This window comes from Plectropomus leopardus, chromosome 12, assembly GCF_026936395.1.
Source record: "Plectropomus leopardus strain MGB_pleo_1.0 chromosome 12, ASM2693639v1, whole genome shotgun sequence".
Classification (NCBI taxonomy): Eukaryota; Metazoa; Chordata; class Actinopteri; order Perciformes; family Serranidae; genus Plectropomus; species Plectropomus leopardus.
In genome coordinates, this window is record NC_142187.1 from 21,731,233 (window position 1) to 21,752,456 (window position 21,224).

Here is a 21,224-nt window from a genome sequence, read left to right on the forward strand (position 1 = left end):
ATGTGTGAGAGCGATCGGTGCGAGTGTTAGAGGTTACCTTTCATTTCTGCTCCTGGAGGACGTCCAACTTATTATCCAAACCACACAAAATCAAACAAGCGGCGAATGAGCTTCAGCAAACACAGTCTTGATTCAGCAGCGAACTGAATTAACATTTTCCCAGACTGATTACGTTTAATGGCTGCACAGTCGACCCCCTGGACTATTTCAGGCTTTCTAACTGTGCTGACTTGAGGTTTTCTTCCTCCTCATCACTGCAGTCTATCTTGCTCCGTACTGATGGAGAGTGATGTTGGTGCTGCTGGAACATGAAGGAGGAGCACAGCACACTGAAGTCCAGGGTGCGGCCTCACATGAGTGAAGGTGAGAGTATGTCCTGAGGATTGGCAGAAAGTCAAGGAAACATCAAAGACTTTTTAAAGAATAACCAGGACTGTGTGTGTGTGTGTGTGTGTGTGTGCTTTTCTTGCCGCTTCAAACTATTGAAGACCAAAGGGAAAGACACAAAGATCAAGAAAAATCCTCCCATGTGGGTAAATGTTGCTCATCCTCATTTCTTCAAAGCGACTATTTAGCTACAAAAAGTGAAAGGATTAAAGGAAGAACCCATCCTGCAATACTTTAAATCTGTTTTTAAAAATCACAGTAACTGGCTCTACATAAAAGAGATGTCATGTTGAAATATTTCCACTCCAAAGTCATCATTCTGACTGAAAAAAAATGTTTTCAACTACTTAAATCATCAGTGTTAAAAGCATATCGATCATTTAAGGGTCGAGCCGGGATTGTGTGCACACGGCTCTCAACATGGAGGCGGCTAAGCTGCCGATTATTAGTTAACTGTGCTAACAATGCAAACAGTGCTGACAGAGTCAACAGTATTATCTGGGGGTACACCTGAAGGAGGGCGCTATGCTTACACAACGACATCATTCAACCACCATGGGTTGGGACGGTGTTATCAGCAGGAATTAGCTAATCAGTAGGAAATGCATGTGGCTCTTGATGGGCGACCATGGTTCTATTCAACGTTTCTGCCTCTTAAAAGAAAGTTTTTCCATGTCTCTGTCGCAGAGTGCTTGGTCATTAGGTTAATAGCTGCGTTTCTGTAAATTAAAGACAATGGTCTATACCTGCTCTGTATGAAGGGTATCCAGAAATAACTTTTGATATGTATAAACTAGAATTTCTGCCTCACAGTTGTATGCCTCCGCACACCAGTCAAGTTGTTCTTATAGCGGATGCTTCACACATCTTAGAAAGGTGGGCATCAAAGATCAGTGTCAGGTATTCGGTATGCGACCAAATGTCACCCCTTCTGTTCCTGAGTTATGGCATTTACTAAAGACTAGAAAATGTTTTTGGGGTACATTATGATGTAAAGTTGGATATATAATGTCATCCATTCTTCCTTAGTGAGAAATTTTGTCATAATCAGCATATTTGTTCTTGAGTTACGGCCACAGACATGTTCTGTAAGGTCACACGGACATTAACTTTTGACCTTCAAACACCTAATTCCTCTGGCCATGGCAATCGCTGGCGCAGAGGCGAAATAAATTAATCTTAGTTGACACATGGCTGGACAATCTACCACAACAAAGAACAGAGAAGCTTAGATTACAACACACACAGAGAAAGTGTCACGTCGCCTCGGGACGCTAAGAATGACTATTTATTTATTTAACGATTTTTTTTTACTTAATTAAAGGTACATGTTCCACCTTAGTTAAAATATGGAGGCGTTTTATGAAATTACTAGAAGGGGAGAAGGCTACAGAAGTCTACTTGTCTTAATGCTTTGATGACAACATAATTATATATATTTTCATTTGCTGTTTCTTCTGGACCAGCAATAATTGTATAGGTAGCATTTTCATACCCTGATTATTTATTTTAGATCTTAAAATCACTCAATGTGATGTTCTGTCATAGCATTTTTATCAAGATGATACCTTTCAATGAATGTTCTGTATTGTACCATACTTGTTTTCAGTTTTTGTTTTTGCTGTACTACATGCAGTGTAAAAAGTCAAACAAAAATACTTGTTTAAAAAAAAACATTTCTTTTACTTTAATATCTAAGAGAGCACATTTAGTTGGTAAATGTTTCAGTTAGAGATAAAATCTGTAAAAGTCCTTCAAGGTTCAGTAACTCATTTATGCATCAGTGAGCCTGTAAATCTGCATTTCTTTCTTAAATATGGTTACTGTCCTTACCATGTAAATCCCTCCGAATAGAGTAGCCATGACTTTGCTCAGGAGAGCAGCGCACAGACTGGCAACGTGAACGAAGGGGCCCTGAAAGGGAGGATGGAGAGAGATAAGGATGTTAGTAGACAGGATGTGACTGAAAGCACATTTTAGCAGAGCATGCTGCATTCAGGTTCACGGTCAATATTCAAAAACCTCGCACGATTACAGCCTGCTCAGATTCAAATTTATAACCCTCCAAATGGGGAATGCAAGTATTATTAGCAGTAAATCCCTTTTTTAATTTTCGCAGGCATGACTTTAATGAGACCAGAAGAAGCAAGATTATTATATCCTCCCCGACAGGAAACTTCAAAAACTGTCAAGCAATCTGTCATGTGTAATTTCTGCAGCCGAGAAGAGTAATGGGAAGAGGTGAAGAAAAAAGTAAACCCTCAACCTCCTTCCCCAGAGGCATCCCGCTTCCCAGAGCACAGGTCAGACCGATGACTTTGGCCACAAACGTCTTGAACGTCAGGTACTCCTTCAGGACCACCCCCCTCAGTATCGTCTTCATCTCAGGAATACCCGAACCTGGGGCACGAAAGAGAGGTCAGGTGGGATGATGAAGTGGGGAGAAAAGATGAGTTGAAAGAAAGCAATTACAGAGAGAGGGATGAGGGGAAGAAAAAAGAGCGAGGGAGCTGATTGATATTCATATAGTTTTCTGTATGCACATCTCATCAGAGGTTTACTGTACGGATCTCCTGCAGATGTGACCACTAAGACACATACAGTACAGTGTGTGTCCTTGGAAGACTTACGCTGCATCATAGAGCCAATAACATTATCCAAATACAGAAATACGTCCAAGACTTAGAGATACGAATACACATGTTTATGCATGACTTATTTAAATGCATATAACCGTGTGTGTGTGTCTTACCCACAGCCTGAGGCGCCAGTATCTGTGTGAATCCTGCTGAGAAAGTGATGAGCACTACAGGGTAGGTGACCCAGGCGATGTACTGCAGAAGCATGTTACTGTCCAGTCCACCGTACATCCACTTCTGTGCTGCACACACACACACACACACACACACACACACACACACACACACACACACACACACACACACACACACACACACACACACACACACACACACACACACACACACACACAACTTCATCTCAGTATTATGCAGTAGAAAACAGTTTCTCATCAACCGCATTTATTCATCCGATTCCTCTGCTCCTCGATGCCCTTTGACCTCCCGTCTCTGCCTCATTCATGAATTTTACTTTACCTAAAGCAGCTTGCAGTGTTCCCACATCTCAAAAATGCAGCACAGTTAAATAGTTGTAATGGGGCATAGCACGGTATGAAAACTTTCATCATCCAACGTGTTAAATCACACTGTCACATTATTTTTCTCTTATTTGAATACATTGGATTCAAACTCAATTCAAACATAAATCCAGCTTGTTGGCATACATGGAGGGAGACACAGAACACAGGGAGAAAGTTAAGAAATGTACAAAATGGTTAAAAAAATGTTGCACATCAGCGCATATTGGAGCCCTGTTGCATCAGCTGCTACAGAAAATAAATGTGACATTAGATAAAAAATGTTACTGTTAGGACCTGTCAAGCTCCCTGAGTCATTCGTTTTTCCTCCCTGTGTTTTCTGTTTTATTTTGGTAACCATTTTTGACTTTTTTTTTCTGTGTGACTGTTGACTGTGGGACCTGAGCCTGATTTAAGACCCTAAAATTTTATCCACATTTGAGAGTCTGCTTTTTTTTCCAGGTTGTGCATGCCAGTTACATAATATGAAAGGTTATCCTCAGAAGATAACCGTAACAATTGATTTTATAACACAAAACAAATTCTGTGATTTTTCCAAAACTTTGCAAGGGGTGGGAAAGCGGGGGCGTGCTTCTGCCACTCAATTTTTGGCAGGTATACACGCTATTCACAAGCTATTTGAGATAAGAATGCCAGGAGAAGAATATTTTATTTATTTGGAGTAACATAAGTTTTTTTTTAAATCATAGTTTAATATTTGCTATGTTTTACTATAAAGTATGAAATGTGCTACACAAATAAAATTAACTAAAAATCTGTACATCATTTTGAAAAAAACATGATGCCTCTGTGGAGCTTACATCCTGTTTTGTGTGTAATTGATTTCCAGTTGTATTCATTAGTCTGAGACCATAAAACAACATAAATTGCTTCATGCTGATTTCAGCTGGGTGTAGCACTATTGCCCAAGCATAATTTCCCCCAGGGACGATAAAGCACATCTTATCTCACAGAATGAATGTTGAGCTGATACATCTGTAACAATTGAATCTATGTTTTAACAATTAAGCTGCTCTAAAAGCAATTTAAACATCCTAGCAATGAATACTTTCTTCAATACTCTTATTTACTCTTAAATACTATTAGGCGATCAAGAACATTTACTAAATTATATTACATTTTTATTGGAAGCAGCATAGTAGGTCAAACAAAATGGTTATCCTGACTATTATCTGAATTATACAAAGTTGAAGGGTTTTTTTTTTTGTAAATAGAAGATTTGAGAAAACATATGAGGCTGGAGCCTCAGAGGCTCCACCTCGCTCCACCTCTGGCTTAGGCTGGTGGTTCACAACCTAAAGAAAACCCCTCTTCAAAGGGTCATGAGACAAATCTAAGGCGTCGTCAGATGATGTATTGAGTAGGAGAGATGAAAAAAAAAGTTTTGCTACACAACCTTGGGTTATTTTTTTTTATGTGTGTGATTATTTTTGGACTTCAAATTGTTATTAAAATGAATTGATATGTAACAATACATTGTTTTTAATAAGCTTGTAATGTTTTTTGTACAATGAATAAATAATAAATAGAAATATTAAAATGAAAAATAAGAATAAGAATAAGAATTAAAAAAATAACAGTTGCTGCCAAAAGAAGCGTAGTGAAAGGTCAGTCAGGAAGACTCTTTTTATGCTTATTTCATTCACAAATTTCTCTGCTCCTCTCCGGCTCCCACTCTATCGGCAGACATAGATGTGACCCGAAAGTAATCCAGCCAGATTTTGCCACAATCTCCCTTAGCCAATCATAGCTCTGCTGTCAAATTTTACAACCAATCTCTTCTCCGCTGCCGTCAGTTGTCTTTGCAGGACAAACAGACGTGACCTCCTCATTCACCTCCAGTCTGCAGCTCATCCATGCTCAGTCCTGCTCCTCATCACACCATCCTCGTCCTTCAGCCGCTCTCCACCTCCACTGCTAGAGTGTCTAGACTCCATCAGGGGAATATTCCTAAAATAACCACGTCATCTCTACCAACTAAATATAATAAAACTGCAGCTGTGTAAAAAATACATTTTCCTCGAGTACAAGTGTAAACTGTCAGCTGTTATACCTGCTCATATACTCATGGATATACATTCAACCTTCAAAAAAAATACACAGCTATGATTCTCTGTTGTTATTTTCATTATTTACAGATATTTTATTGATGCAAGAGAGAGGGACTAAATCTACTACTTATCTGTATAGGAGCGTGCTGTTTTGTCTTTGAACTCAGGATTTTCTTTGTCGTTAAATTAGTTTGGACGCCTGGAGAATTAATTCAAGTGTCAGTGTTAAGATGATGAATTGGATTCTTTGTGCGAGTAAAAATCATATTTATTGATCCTTTAAATATTAATGAAAGCCACTTTGTTAGCTATCTCCAGATATGTATAACTCTGCGGCAGATTGACAGTCAATTTGTATTAATATTTTAAAATGTACCTTCACACCTGACAAGGCCTTTTAGCTGTTTGCTGTAAAGCTTGGCTCCCTGTGGATTTAATACTTTCAAAGAAAATCCCTTCATTCATTGCCCATGTATCCATCTGTCTTCTTAGCTCTTCCCTCTCTCTTTCTGGCTCTCTGTCTCTTTCCTACCTTCTTGGCAGAAGGCGATGGCGTAGTCCATGACCCAGCTGACCAGAGCCATAAGCAGCCCCAGCAGAATGAGGAAGATCCAGTCCTCCCCCACCCGCGAGATCAGGAACTTCTGGCAGCGAGACGCACACACTGAGGGAACGGAGACAGAAGGACAAAGAGGAAAAGCAAAAGTAAAATCTCTGAAATCAATCCTGAAGGTGTGAAAAGAGACTGAAGAAAGAGTTTTATTAGTGTGAGACCGAAGAGAACCAACTGTGTCTGTGAGAAGAAAGAAGCGAATATGTCGTGACGGGAGAGGAGATGAATGGATGGATCCAGGCCAGGGAAAGCAACAAAAGCAATTCAAAGTGCTTTATGTACTTAAATGCATTAAATAAATTCTTATTTGTTTGTTTCCTTGTTCTTCATTCTGTGTGATTTTGATTATTCTATTGTTTTTTTTTATTGTTTTACTCTATGTGCTTTAGGCTGTTTGCCTTTGTTTCTATTCTCTGTGCTTTGATTGCTTGTTTAGATCGATTTTATCAGTTGTTTCTTGTGCTCACCTGTGTAAGCTGTAAAGCACTTTGGGTTGCCTTTATGTATGAAATCTATATAAATAAATTTGCCTTGCCTTCCTTTGCATATTGGACCCTGGGGCTACATTTAGTTTGGACTCAGTTCACAGACCAACAACCAGATTAGAGTTTTTTTGTGGTAAAATGCAGTCAGAAATGTATTTTGTTTCTGAACTACTGAGAGATTTAAAGACAAAATGTAGCAAATTACGGTCTACGGTTCTACTCTGGTGACATCATTGTGACAGATTTTGGGAGGCTATACCTGAGGAAAAAACAATACTTTAGTCTAATTTAGTAGAAACACAAGTGTCAACAGGGGTTTATCAATATTAATCTTCTGACAAATAAAGAAATGGAGAAAAATGAACTACTGTTCTCAAGCTGTGTGAATAAAGGATCCAATTTCAAATGAAAAACTAAAGATGAATGATGAATTACAAAGACAGTGAGTACAGTGGACGGACAGATATAATCTATTTACCCGGCGCGAGTGAGCAGTGACAAAATAATAACAAACTAAAGAAGCTTATTATGTGGTGAATATGCTGAGAGTGAGGGCATCGCTTTATCTTCATCCGCCTCAAATATGAAGAATACAGACAAAACAAAGCTGGGTCACGGTTATAAATTCTGCCATTACATTATAATCTATAACTCCGAGCTGGGTCAGCTAAAAGAAGCATCACTGGACTCATTTCTTCCCTCTTGTCTGCGGACACTGCCAAAGCCTGGAATTCACTTCAACATCCAGAGCATTCATAGATGTGCCCGTCCCCAGAGACGCACAAAATGTGCTACTAACACATTTACCAGATCTATATTTCTTAAAAATTGTTTTTTTTTTTTACTGTCCTGCTTGGAAGTTATATAGTGACATTTGGCACATAGAAAACTGTCGGGTTTTAGGAGAAACAACGAGAGCAACAGATGTGATGATGACGGTAAAACAGGGTGAGGGGAAAGAGATAAATAAACAGAGAGAGACACAGAAGACAGTGATCAGTCAGTATTACTGTCCATACAAAGAATAAAAACACCAATGACTTGACGCTATGAGTATTGTCTTCCTAACCTTGGAGGTTATTAATTTGTGTCCTTCATTACATCATTCTTCCAAAAATATTAACTAGACCACATCACTGTTGTATGTCTTCACACACCGGTGAACTCATGTCTGTAAAAAACAGATGCTTCACACACATTTTTAATCCAGCAGCAAAGATCTTTACAATCAGCTAATTCAAAGTGGACACCCAAGGTTAGGGTCACCAGTTCAGTATCTGACCAGTTGTCTCTTGTTCTGTTCCTGAACTATGATGATGAGTAATGGCCAGAAACGTTGTTTCTGCAGAACATTATGATGTCACAGTGAAGGTGACCTTTGACCTTTCAGATATAAAATGTCATTATTCATCAATATATCACATTAGAGACTTGTGATATATAGAGATTTTTCCTAATTAGCACATGAATTCACAATTCACATTTTATGGCAAAAAAAAAGTTTTGTGAGGTCACAATGACCTTGACCTTTGACCTTCAACTACTAAATTCTAATCGGTTCATTTTTTTACCTCAATTTGATGTTTGTATCAACTTTGAGGAAACTCCCTCCAGACATTCTCGAGATATCGCGTTCACGAGAATGAGATGGATGCGAGGTCACAATGACCTTTGACCTTCAAAATCTAATCAGGTCAGAGATATCACGTTCACAAAAATCAAATGGAAAACCTAATTTTTGCAGCCACAAAAAAATATAATATTGATACTGATGAAACTTATCCTTTAAGGCTGAAATGAGTTTCAAATTTAAACTTCTGCATCTCAGCATTTTGCTCAAGAAAAGTTTAAAAAAAGCTTTAAAAATTAAAATGAATGGCACCAAATTGTTTCTAAAAATCAAATAAACATATAACATGTGACAAAAATCACTCAGACACATTGTTATCCCCCTAATCCTTTACTTAACTCTCATAGTTGTACTTTTCTTTACATTTGTCAGATGTGTGTCTGATAAAAGGCCTCACTGAACAGGCCTGAGGGTACATCCCTGTCTGTGTGTCAACTGTGTTTGTCCATATTGTTACTGTGTGTCACTCTACAGTTTGTATGATGTCGCCCATGTGGATATTGTATGCTGCTGAATTTGCTGTACGTGTACAGTTCTTGGAAAAATAATCTCCCCTTAGGGACAATAAAGTCTAATTTTATGCTGCTTGTACAATGTTTATAATTATAGTTAAAAAAAAGAAAGGTGCTGCTTTATGTTCACGAACATTTCTTGTTTGAAGGACATTGCTCCTGAACAGATATAATAAACGATAAACTAGAATAAAAGCCAGACATTGCGACAGACTTTCTATTGCAGGATTCAGGTCACGGGGGGGATACTGAGGCTCCCGAGGGAGGTGGGGCGCAACTGTGTGTGCATGACGGGACGAGCTGCCCGGCAGCCAGGCCACCTGCTGGATGGTGAGCTGCCAACAGACAACGTACACACGCAAACCCACTACACAGACGACTCACACCACAGAGAAACAATACAAGATAAATCTATCTGTTCAGATTAAACTGCCATGTTCTTCACTGGATCTATATTTTTTATTTCACAGTTCATTGGACATTCCCATGTGAACGAAGCTGCAGCTTCTCCTTCTTTGTTCCTGTGTCTCTCACACACTTCTCGACTGGCACCTGCACATACTTCCGTACTTGGCTCGCGCTCACATCCGCAGGCTCAGCGGCGATCACAGATGTCTTCTCCTGATCCCGTTATAAAAATCACCCCCAACGCCAGACATTTTCTCCACCTCTGCTAGTTCTGCATTGCATCACCTGAAGCCAACAAGCTGTAATCAGGAATAATACCTAGAAACACGGGATATTTCTCACCTACAGTGAGTTTATTCAAACTAAATGCATAACACGGGACATAATACATATCATGATGCTGATCCTGGGAGCAGATCTAAGTACCGTCAGCTATAACACCCCAGAAAGATTCACTCTATGAGTCAATGTAAGCGCAGTGAGGCAGTGCATGTTTTTAGCTCGCCATCACGACCGCAAGCAGAGCCCTTGGCTGCATGTGTAGGCTGCCTTGTTTAAAAGCTGCGGCTCCAGTTACTGATCTCAACCGAGGCACACACACACTCGTAAGTCCATCACCCACAGAGATGATGTTCCCACACAGATACATGAGCGGCGGAAAACACTAAAACTCCCACTTTCACCCAATCTGAAGGTTCTCTCCTCACACATTATTTAACGGGACAACAGCAGAACACGTCCAGCCTGAGCGTCTATCTAAAGACAGGTCTAAAAATACAAACACAGCTTGATCTATGAGCACACGGCGCACAGACAGCGAGCACACAAATCACTCAGGCTGGCTCCTGATCTGAGAGTGATTGTTTTAAATGGCGTCTATTACAGCGAGTGAGCGAGGCAAGGCTGATATAGTGTAGCGTTCACCTATGGTGCAATGTATCAAGCTTTAATCAGATCACTAGTCACAAGGGCAAAGAGGCAGAAACGGAGCCAAGAAAACAGCCATGTTGGCTCACTTGTGCAAACACGTGTGAAAACAAACTGCTGTTCTCTGTGCTTTCCTTTTCTCACTTCTACTGAGCTATATCCATCTTTCTTTCCATCCATTATAGGCCTATATATATATATACACACACACTCACTATGTCCCTTAAAAGAAGGAAAACAAAGGGGCTTTTTTAACTTTTTTTTTAAACAAATATTTTATTATTATAATTTATTTTATATTTATTTTATAATTTAAATTTTTTTTAATTATCATTTAATTCATTTATTGCCAAATAAATTGATTGATCATTTGCTCAATTAGAGAGGTTTTTAACGTCTTAAACTGTGGATCCCAAAAAACAGAATTGAGACAGCTTTAACTACATTTCCCATATTTGGAGATTCACAGTTAGATTTTGGGCTTACATTTGAGTCTGTTTTGTTTTCATTTTGCTAACTGGCAATTTAAAGTATGGGATTAGCTGTTTCTTTTTGCAACGAATGAATGGATGTACAGACAACTATTACTCGCTCACTTTGATACTGAAGAAAACTTAAAAATGTGATAATCCTCAAGCAAGTTCTGGAGTTATAAAGAGCCACTTTTCAATTACTTTTAAGGCGATTTTACAGTTTAAACCCAAAGATCTTCAGTGTACTATCACAGAAGATGAAGAAAACCACAAAGTTCTCACATTCAAAAAGCTTAATTTGGCTTTTTTGCTACAAAAAGACAAAAACGCCTTTTTTAAAATAATAACAGACAAATCACTAGCGTCTATCCACTAATCGACTAATTGAAAACACTTTTCAGTTCTTACCAAAATCACACACCCAACATATTTTCTCATTCTCTTCTATCTCTTCAGGCTGATAATTTGGGTTTTATTAAAATTAAGTCTCATCCACCACATCAATACAATGCAGATGAGAAGAGTGTCATTTGTGGAGCTCACAGTGCAGAGAAAATAAGTGTCTTTCAAGAACAGTGTCCTTGTTACTGTGGATTATCCCCAGATGTCAGTGTGAACAGTTTTTACAGGGACCACTTCTACAGCAGAAAGTAGTTCTAATGTTTCAATTTGGGTGAATTGACCCTTAAAGCAATGCTTTGCTGCTACGTTGACTTACAAAGAATAAAATCCTCTTAATTTTACAAACCTGCATAAATGAAGGTTAAATAAAGTACAAATAAACACACACACACACACACACACACACACACACACACACACACACACACACACACACACACACACACACACACACCGAACAGAGTCAGTCAGGATCCATCAATCCTTTATTGTGAAGTACATCAGTCTGAAGAGGAGCTCTCTCTGCTGCCACTCCCTTATCTGCAGTCATCTGGGGAGACTAGACATAAAATAATCTGACAGTTCAGATCAGAGTTATGCTCACACAAACAAAAAAACAAACACACACACACACACACACACACACACACACACACACACACACACACACACACACACACACACACACACACACACACACAGGAAAGCTAACATCTCTCAACACACGCACGCAAATGTGTGCATGGTGGGCCACTGGCAGCCAGCAGAGGGGGCTGTCTTTGTCTGACATTGAGACAGCTCTTGTTGGCTGGAGGTCATTGCTCAGATCAGTCACATTTAATCGTGTTCACATCCTCCCCTGCTCCCTCGTGTCAGGTAGCCGCTCTGCTGTACTTTAAGACGTCAGTGTTTTCACACAACTTTCACACATGCCACACACACACACACACACGCGCACGCACGCACGCACGCACACGCACACACACACACACACACACACGCACGCACGCACGCACACGCACACACACGCACTTCAGATCCACTTTGTTTATGAGCACTGAACGTTGCTTTGGTCTGACCTTCATGATATGACCATTAAACTACCTGCACACTTTGTCCCTGCAAAAGATTTAGGGCTTGTTGCATTATCATCACTTACAGTGGCACTTTGCACAGGGGTCCTTCTCATACTCCAGCAGATCTGCAGCACGACTGCGAACACTGGTGTTCCTCCGCAGTCCTCCGCCATCCCGCACTCCTCCATCCCGTAGGCGGGCCGCTTCCTCCTTGGCATACACACCCAGCTCCTGGGTGTACCGCCCATACATCTGTGTGCATGAAAAGACAGAAAAAGACAGCTTTTATACAGGTGGTACGTGTGGGAGGCACTGAAAGAAATGTCATAATAGTGTTGGGTCACAGTAAAGATAGTCAGTTTGTGTAAACACATGAAGGTTCAAACTCAGAGTAAACAGGGCCAGGTGTCGGAAGATTCGCCGCCTGCAGCTCACAGCTTTTCTCCAGAAAAAAAAATCCACTTCACTTTGACTCAACAGTCGAGTAATGACCTCTTTTCAGACAGATGAGCAGACAATAAGCTCCACCTGTCAGCTACCAGCTGATTAACTCTGCAGGGCTGCCACACAATTGACTCCGAACGATGAGAGGTGGAGTTCTCAGCGAACGACACATAATCAATCATGTATAAAGCCTGCGTCGGAGCCATAGGGGTTGTTGCAATTTTGGCCAGTGTGCAGTTACTAATACCATAATGGAGCTTTTTAAGTATCTGTTTGGTGTGGTGGTGGTTTTTGTTTTGGCTTGTGATGTTACTGCCCAGCATCACTGGACGCTGCCTCTGCAGAAACACCAACCGTCTCCTCCTTTTCAGCAGCCTCAGCAACAGTCGCATGTCTCTCCACCTGCTGCTCCCTTTGATAAGTGCCAGGTGGAGCAGAGCAACAAGATCCAGTGTGGGACTGCAGATATCACCGCTGAGCAGTGTGAAAACATTAACTGCTGCTTTGATGGCTGGCAGTGCTACTATGGGAAAGCGGGTACCTGAGCTCTTTAGAGTGGTTTCTAGTGCCTCTCAAACAAATGCTACATGTTGAGTGTAACATATCTGCTGCAACTGAGGGCCTCATCCATGCTTTTTTTTCTTTTTTCCTCCTCCTCACAGTGACTGTGCAGTGTACCAGGGATGGCCAGTTTGTGGTGGTTGTGGCTAAAGAGACCACTTTGCCCAACATCGATGTGGAGTCAGTCAGCCTGCTGGAAACAAACGATCCCTCCTGTGATCCTGCAGCTGTCACCTCTGCTTTTGCCATCTTTCAGTTCCCTGTGACTGCATGTGGTACTACACTCAAGGAGGTCGGTGCAGTCTTTGCTTCAGCTGATATGTGAGAATATCGGCATCAAGAGAGATTGGTTTTAAAATGAAATATTGGAACATGCTTATTTTTGCCGCTATCACAAAGTGATATTTTTACAGAAGTGAACATGTACAAAACATCAATCCTAAATTGATGCATTATTTTGCAAAATTAATGAACACTAAATGCATTGTATTTTATGTCTCCATCTGCTGGTGGACCATCATGTTAAGAGTATGTATAATATAACAGAAGTGACTTGATGGTCACTACAATAAGGTGGGGATAAAAGAGGATATACCAGTTAAAGAGTTGTTATATATTGGATATTGGCAAAAACAAAATTCTAAATCATGCATCCCTAATGTGAGAAGTTAAACATGGTTAAAGTCTGCCACTACATTTTCCATGTTATAAAATATCAAAGATTCAGTTGCAATGATGTAAACCAGAGAAATCTGCAAATGCTCACACTTGCTAAGCTTGAAACAGTGTCTGTTTTTCCTTCAGAAAAGACATTTTTCTTAATCTCTCTGTTCATCATGCAGGAAGAGGGTTATGTGGTGTACGAGAACCACATGTCCTCCTCATATGAAGTGGGAGTTGGACCCAGAGGATCAATCACCAGGGACAGCCATTTTGAGTGAGTTTGTGTAAAATCGATCTCCCTTATTGGTTTTTGTGGCCCAGCTGAGCTTTCCTGAGATGTAAAGCCATCTGCTCTCTCCCAACAGGTTATTGTTTCAGTGCAGGTATTCTGGCACAGCTGTGGAGGCTCTCGTCTTGGAGGTGAATGCTGTTCCTCCTCCTGTGCCGGTGGCTGCTGCTGGACCCCTCAGAGTGGAGCTTAAACTGGGCAACGGGCAGTGTCACTCAAAGGGATGTGTGGAGGGTGAGTGGCCCACAAGAGCCTTAAAACAAAGCCAGCTACTGCAGAATTTGACACATACTGACACTGTTTCATTACAGAGCAGGTAGCGTACAGCTCCTTCTACACTCCAGCGGACTACCCCGTCACTAAAGTGCTGAGGGAACCAATCTATGTTGAAGTGCACATCCTGGAGAGGTCTGACCCAAACATCATCCTGAACCTGGAGCACTGCTGGGCCACCTCTGCCCCCGATCCTGACAGCCTGCCGCAGTGGGACCTCCTGGTTGATGGGTATGTTAGAGAGCATTTTAAAAGAAAACTTCAAATCAAAATACTTTTCCTCTTACTTGCAGTGCTTTTTTAATTAGTCTAAATTATTTTTGGTGTTGCTTTAGTTTGCTGACTGTCAGAGGTAACAGCTGTATAGATGTCTGCCTTCTCTCCAATATAATTGAACTAGATGGCACTATATTTGAAAAATTCAACAGCAAAGTCTCTTTACAGAAATCACAACCTGGTTACTTATGATAATCCAGACCTTGGTATGAGCAGTTTCATGTAGGAACTACTGTCTTTCTATGGAGCTACCCCAACCTATTGTATCACTGTGCAGTGAAGAGGAAGTGTGCAACTACATATGGACAAGAGGCTCGTGACAGTGCCAGATGTTAACATTACTGGCATCCTCAAGCTGGGCTTTAACACTAACTCAGTTGTAGTAGGTGAGCTAGTAGTAGCTGTGTGCTTCCTACTGCAAAGTGATATTGTTGGCAGTTGTAGTTCCTACAAAAAACTGCTCACTCCCATGTCCGTGGATTATTTTGAGTAACTGGGTCATGATTTCTTCGGACACTGTTGTTTTTTTTAAATGTGTACTTTTGGTGCTTTGAGTGCCATCTAGTTCCATTACATTTAAGAGAAGGCAGATGTATCTCCAACACTCAGCAGCAATCCAGTCTGATAAATAGCTCTACAGGTAAGAGGAGAATTTGTTGGATTTGGGGGTAACATGGCTGTGTAAGAACTGTTTAAACTTTAAGCAATTTTGTACTCTGAAATGAGCTCTTATTGGCTCCAGGTGTCCCTACCATGATGACCGTTATCTAACCACAGTGGCGCCTGTGGATGGCTCCTCTGGGCTACAGTACCCAACGCACTACAAACGTTTCATCGTTAAAATGTTCACGTTTGTGGATAAAAACACCTATTCTCCCCAGCAAGACACGGTACAGTTATTCATGACACAATTATATATGTAACTTAAGCTGCATGTAACATAGTTTTACTTGACTAAATATGCAACTTGCAAACTTTTTCAGGTGTTCATCCATTGTGCTACGGAAGTGTGCTATCCCAGCAGCACAAACTCCTGTGATCAGCCATGCCACCGGCAACGTGAGTGGCTCGACTCTTTTAAATATAGTTGTGACTAACAATTTTTATCCTTTCAGTTTTCAGTCTAATATAATGGCTGACGATCCAGAATAACTAACCCATGTCATGAAATTCAGTGTTTCTGCTATCAGCTTCATTAAGCCACAGCAGTCTGCTGAAAAGCTGTTGTACCAAATCCCCGACCTTAAAGTTTCATGGGCTGTAAAATCAATTACAGGATGAGGAATCTTGCATATCTGCAGACACCCTCAACTGATACTGAGAGTTAAAGTTGCATCTTGAACTTGACAAATGTTAAAGTAACGGCTGCACTTTGACCTTTTCTCTTCGCAGGAAGAGCTTTGGCTGCAGTGAGGAAAGTTTCCTCTAGTCAGAGGGCTCTGGTCTCAAGTGGAGAAGTGATCCTCACTGATCAGAGAACATCGAACACTAAATCGAAAAGATGATGGTCCACTGGCAGCCAGAACTGGTCATGACTTTTAATAAAAGCTTGTTACAGCGCATGCTTGCAACTGGGGCTTGTTTGAATTGCAATTTGAAGGTCACTCACTATACACTTTTCTGCTGAGGTAGATTTTGTGCAGAGCGGTGTAGTCACATCACGTAATGCAACACCTCCTCCTGATTTATGCTGAGAAATCACAGGGTTTCATTACAACTGAATACTTTGCAAGTCTAAATCTAACAAATGAATAATGAGAAATTCGTTTCAGCTATGAAATTGTGGCTGACGGTGAGATTATAATCCTACAGAAGGTTTGCTCAAGGGGAAAAAAAACAGTGATTAGCTGTGCATACCACCAGAACCACAAAACTGATCTTTCTGCAACCCTTATAGAGTAACACTGAAAACACACCAAGTGGCAGTAATGTGTGGCCTGCTGTGACCTGAAAAGCTATGGCCAAATTAAAAACTGGTGGGGGAAAACGGCTAGAAATACCCGGCTTATCTAGTTTTGGTGGAGTGGTCTTGAATGGTCTCACAGGCACTCTATCAGAGAGAAAATATGAGATTCTCAAAGCTGTTTTTGTTTTGAATGCTTAACTGCAACTTGTTTTACTGCTATTAACTAGACACACTAAGAACATCAGTCTTTGCTGCCGATGTCTCGCTAAAAACAGCTGGTGGTCTCAAAGTGATCTGCATCTTTGCAGCCGTGCTGTACAAGTCAAAGTCCCCTCCCACCTCCTGATGACGGTCAGAACTACATCACAAAACGTTCGTGTCATACAAATAAACTACAAATGCAACATCGTTTGCAGAATCGCAAAACAGCGCCATTTTTTTTTTTGCTGGTGACTGGGCTGCTTTTTAGCCTGCCACAGACACATTAAGATGAGCATCACGATTCCTTCAGGCTCACTGCTTGTCTCCTTCCTGTTCTCCCCCTCTCACTCTTTATTTTTTGATAACAGTCCCTCTAGGTTTCTCTGTATGCTACAACTTGCAACATCTCTCCTCCACTGCTCTATGCACCACCTCCCTTTTTGTCCCACTCCAACCCGTCCACCCCCTCCTCTCATTGAGATGGGCATCACGACTCCTCCAGACTCGCTCTTTCTGCTCGCATGCTCAGGAGGTGCAGAGGGAGAGTAGAGCAGCCGTATACATTCGGTCTGACTGACGAACAGAGAGAAGGCCCGTGCTGCCATGGATGCTCATCTCCATCCACATTAACCTCCAACCTGCTGAGGAGCATTTAAGCAAAACGTAGCTATACATCATATTCAGACAGCTGCACAGCCTCATGTATAAGCTAGCAAATTCCAAAGGAATCTGCCAATAGCTGCCAGCTGACAAACACTAACTGCTGTTGTGTGGACATACATAAACATGTCAGCTGAGCACAATGTAAACACACTGGCACTGGTTAAAAATGCTGTCAATTAAAGCAATCTGGTGGATACAGAGCAGTTTGCATGCACGTGTAGCATGCTAAATAATGGAGGAATTAAGCAAATGAGTCACAGAGTGAAACCAATACCCTTCAGCTCTTTATTTTGTTCATTGTATTTGAACAAATTACCACCCTTGTGAGTAAGAGACTCCAGATCTCGTCTACTTTTAATCCTAAATGAAAATAATAGGAAAATTATATTTTAAATTTTTGTTTTTAGGTCTTCTGTCTTTGGAGCTATTTATTAAAGTGGATTCTGTTTGTTCTTAAAGCTGCACTGACAAAAAAAAAAAAAATTAAATTAAGTATTTAGTATTCAGCTTTACGAGGCTTTTAATGCAAAGACAACACAACCTTCACACCACAATGGTCAGCATAATTAAGACTCAGAAAGGCATTCAGATGTGCAACATCATCATTTTGTAATTTCTAAAGATTATTATATATTCACATTATTTTTGGCTTTTTGCCTTTACTAGAAAGCAACAAAGGTCCCCAGCGGGAACCAGAGCGGTGATGTCGCAGTAGAAGGAACAGTTCATGTCATTATCAAAAATACATATTTTTCCTCTTACCTTTAGTGCTGTTCCTCAGTCAAGGTTGTTTTGGTGTGAGTTGCCGAGTGTTGGAGATAGCTGCCATAGAGATGTCTGCCTTCTCTCCAATATAATGGAACTAGATAGAACTCGGCTTGTGGTGCTCAAAGTGCAAAAAAAATACATTTGAAAAACTTAACAGCAATGTCTCTTTTCAGAAATTATGACACAGTTGATTAGCATACACCAGAGACCTTGTTGTGAACAGTTTCATGCAGGAATTATGTTCTTTCCCACCAAACTACACTTGTCAACTGTATTACCATGAAGAAGGAAGTATGCATCTACTCATGGACGACAGGCTTGTGACAACGTAAGATTTAAACATTGTTAGCGTCCTCCTCGGCTGAGCTGTAATGTTCAGTGGTCCGAGGTGAGGTAGCAGATGCATGCTTGTTTCCCTTTGCGTAGTGATATAATTGGCAGGTGTAGTTTAGTAGAAAGAAATTGTTCCTACATGAAACTGCTCACAACAAGGTCTATGTATAATCTTGAATTACTGGGTCATGATTTCTGGAAAGAGATATTGCTGTAGAGTTTTTTAAATATGTGTTGGTTTGGGTTTTTTTGGCACTTTGCTCAAACCAAAAACAATCTAGATTTATAAATGGCACAACAGGGAAGAAGAAAACTATGTATTTTTGATTTGGGGGTGAACTGTCCCTTTAAATATTTGATACACAAAAAAAAACAGTCGGTGTCGAAGTGGAAAAAATTATCCACACAGAATCTGAAAACTCCTAAAATGATGACTGTTTGGAGGGCTATATTGATTCTTCATCAAAAGAGAATCCATATGGCTGTTAGTATTTCATAAATTAAATGACCCACATCTGTCAACTTCTAAAGAGCTTGACCAACAAAGTGCATGGAGAAAAAGTGACTGATACTTGTTGCTTTTCCTGGTTGGTGTACATTTTTATCATCACTATACTGGGAAATTAAAATCTATTCACGGCAACTTTCTTATTGAATCTTGTGTGAACAAATTTTCATGCGCCCACACACAGAGTATAGACATAAACCCACCACCAGCACCAGACAAACACCCACTGGGAGTTTAAACGGGGCCTGTTAGTGATACTTTCTTTGGCCTGTGCGAAAGCAATCACTGGCCATCTGGAGCACGGCCCCCTGGGAGAGCAGCAGGTGGGACCCTGTGGGTTAAATGAGCTGTTATCTGCAACCAGTTCACCTCCCACGTGACCAACTTCTGTATCTACATTAGTCAGTTTACCTCCCACATCACAACACTCTACACCAGTTTAACTCCTGCCTCCCACAGCTTGTTATTGACTGGTTTGTTATCGACCGTAATGCCGACCAAGAGTAGAGTTTGGTGCAAAACGATTCACCACAAAAAAATAGGTGTAAAAACTTAATCCAATGCAACTAATACAGACAATCAAGGACCAAAAATCCAGAAAAATCCCAATTTAGCCAAAAAGGGGAAGAGGCTAGAGTGGAGTTGAGGAGCAGCAGCTATCAAGGCTGACTGTGACAGGCTGAGACATCTGTCAATCAACCAGTCAAACATGGCTCACATCATAATTCTCTGCCCTGGTATCTCCTTAATCAAACAACAATCCTTCTTGTTGCTACATAGAAACAAATGAGGAGAGGTAAAAACAACTATTAAGACCAAAACTGCTTGTAGGAAAAAAATATACTGACTTTGCATCCGGTGAGAAACTGCAGCCTCAGACTGTTTCACAGCAGCTTTACCACACAGAGGAGCTGCTTTTGTTCAGTCCAGATATTCTGGGAATACAGGGCGATGACCGTCAAAAATATGCATTGATACTGTGAATACGGTCTATAGTAACGCTTTAAATATCTCACAAAAAACATTCCCCACATTACAGGTGTAAGAGATATTTAAAATAAGGATGTGTGTATGTAGATTAGGAGTTAAATGGTTACTGGCTCCACAATAAATCCCTCTAAAATTCCTTATGGTTTGTATTATTGTTTCAAATTTTAATTATCATTAAAAGTGTGTTTGATTACTGCCCTTTGACTCGCAGTAACAGACACATGGCTGTGTGGTTCCATCTTTAATGTTTTTCAGTTTTTCCATTATATTTAACTAGTGAACAATGCACCCTTATTACTGCCAGCTATCTACACCAAATACACAAGTTCGCCTACTAGATGAAAACTTGTCAGTATAACATAAAGAGCCCCACATGGCCACCAATTTTGTACTGCATCAGACCTCCCACTTTACTGCTACATTACTCATCTGCCACCGTTCTCAGTCAGACCATGTGCAAGCCTAGCCGTAGGGGGATAATGAAACAATGGTCCTCCGGACACAAATGTTTAACAATTTCTATTATATTCCTTCTGGAACAAGTCCAGTTGTGTTTAGAAGCTTTAATTAGTGATTCTTCATTGGAGAAAATGTCACAATACTCTGTGACACTCATTCCCTGGCTGCAGAGATGCCAGGATGCATAAGAGCCGCAAAAAGTTGCCAATCAGATGCTCTGCTTTTTTGTGTCGGGGCACTAAAATGGAGCGAGAGAGGGTGAATACCGAAGCTAAGCACAGACAGTATGTGGAAAATAAAATGCTTTTCAAAAATTAAAGCAGAATCACTCTAGTAGAAACCCACAATGCAAGTATGAACTTATAAAAGGGGTACTGTATATTGGTCCCCTTTAACTAAGACATACATTTACCTGCATCTCAACAGGATTTACAGCACAGGAACATTTAAAGCCAACAATACAATAAGTAAAATTAAAATTACCTGTAGCTCAGTGACAAAGGATTTACAGCACAGGTACATTTATTGAAAACAGGGTTCCTAAAGCTTAGGGCAAATTCAAATTTTATACTTTTTAAGACTTTTTAATGCCACTCGAGATGACATCTAAGACCAGTTTTACAAAAACCAAAACTTAAAAAAGGAAGACATGAACCATGAACCTGCATTTTTTACATAGAGTTAAGAAAAATTTTGCCCAGATTTTTGGACCGGTGAAAAGGCTAGATCTGGTTAGAACTGGGAAATA

At 40.4% G+C, this 21,224-nt stretch overlaps 2 protein-coding genes across 3 annotated transcripts in view; one reads left to right on the plus strand and one right to left on the minus strand.

Annotated features, from left to right (window-relative positions):
- Nucleotides 1-21,224, minus strand: part of clcn2a (chloride channel, voltage-sensitive 2a) — a 45,696-nt gene that overhangs the window by 16,775 nt on the left and 7,697 nt on the right. Inside the window, exons 2-6 of one of the 2 annotated variants that reach the window (XM_042496982.2) lie at nucleotides 12,226-12,394; nucleotides 6,149-6,280; nucleotides 3,140-3,268; nucleotides 2,654-2,787; nucleotides 2,221-2,301 (exon numbers count right to left, since the gene is read on the minus strand). In XM_042496982.2, coding sequence (XP_042352916.1) covers nucleotides 2,221-2,301; nucleotides 2,654-2,787; nucleotides 3,140-3,268; nucleotides 6,149-6,280; nucleotides 12,226-12,394 — 645 coding nt within the window. Of the gene's footprint in view, nucleotides 1-2,220; nucleotides 2,302-2,653; nucleotides 2,788-3,139; nucleotides 3,269-6,148; nucleotides 6,281-12,225; nucleotides 12,395-21,224 lie in introns of those variants that run through there. The other variant, XM_088085495.1, reaches the window with a different exon arrangement.
- LOC121950891 (zona pellucida sperm-binding protein 4-like) lies at nucleotides 12,786-16,219 on the plus strand. Its single transcript, XM_042496980.2, has 8 exons — nucleotides 12,786-13,123; nucleotides 13,249-13,439; nucleotides 13,990-14,084; nucleotides 14,176-14,333; nucleotides 14,411-14,603; nucleotides 15,391-15,538; nucleotides 15,632-15,707; nucleotides 16,041-16,219. The coding sequence occupies exons 1-8, from the start codon at nucleotides 12,838-12,840 to the stop codon at nucleotides 16,151-16,153; spliced, it is 1,260 nt and encodes a 419-aa protein (XP_042352914.2). The 5' UTR covers nucleotides 12,786-12,837; the 3' UTR covers nucleotides 16,154-16,219.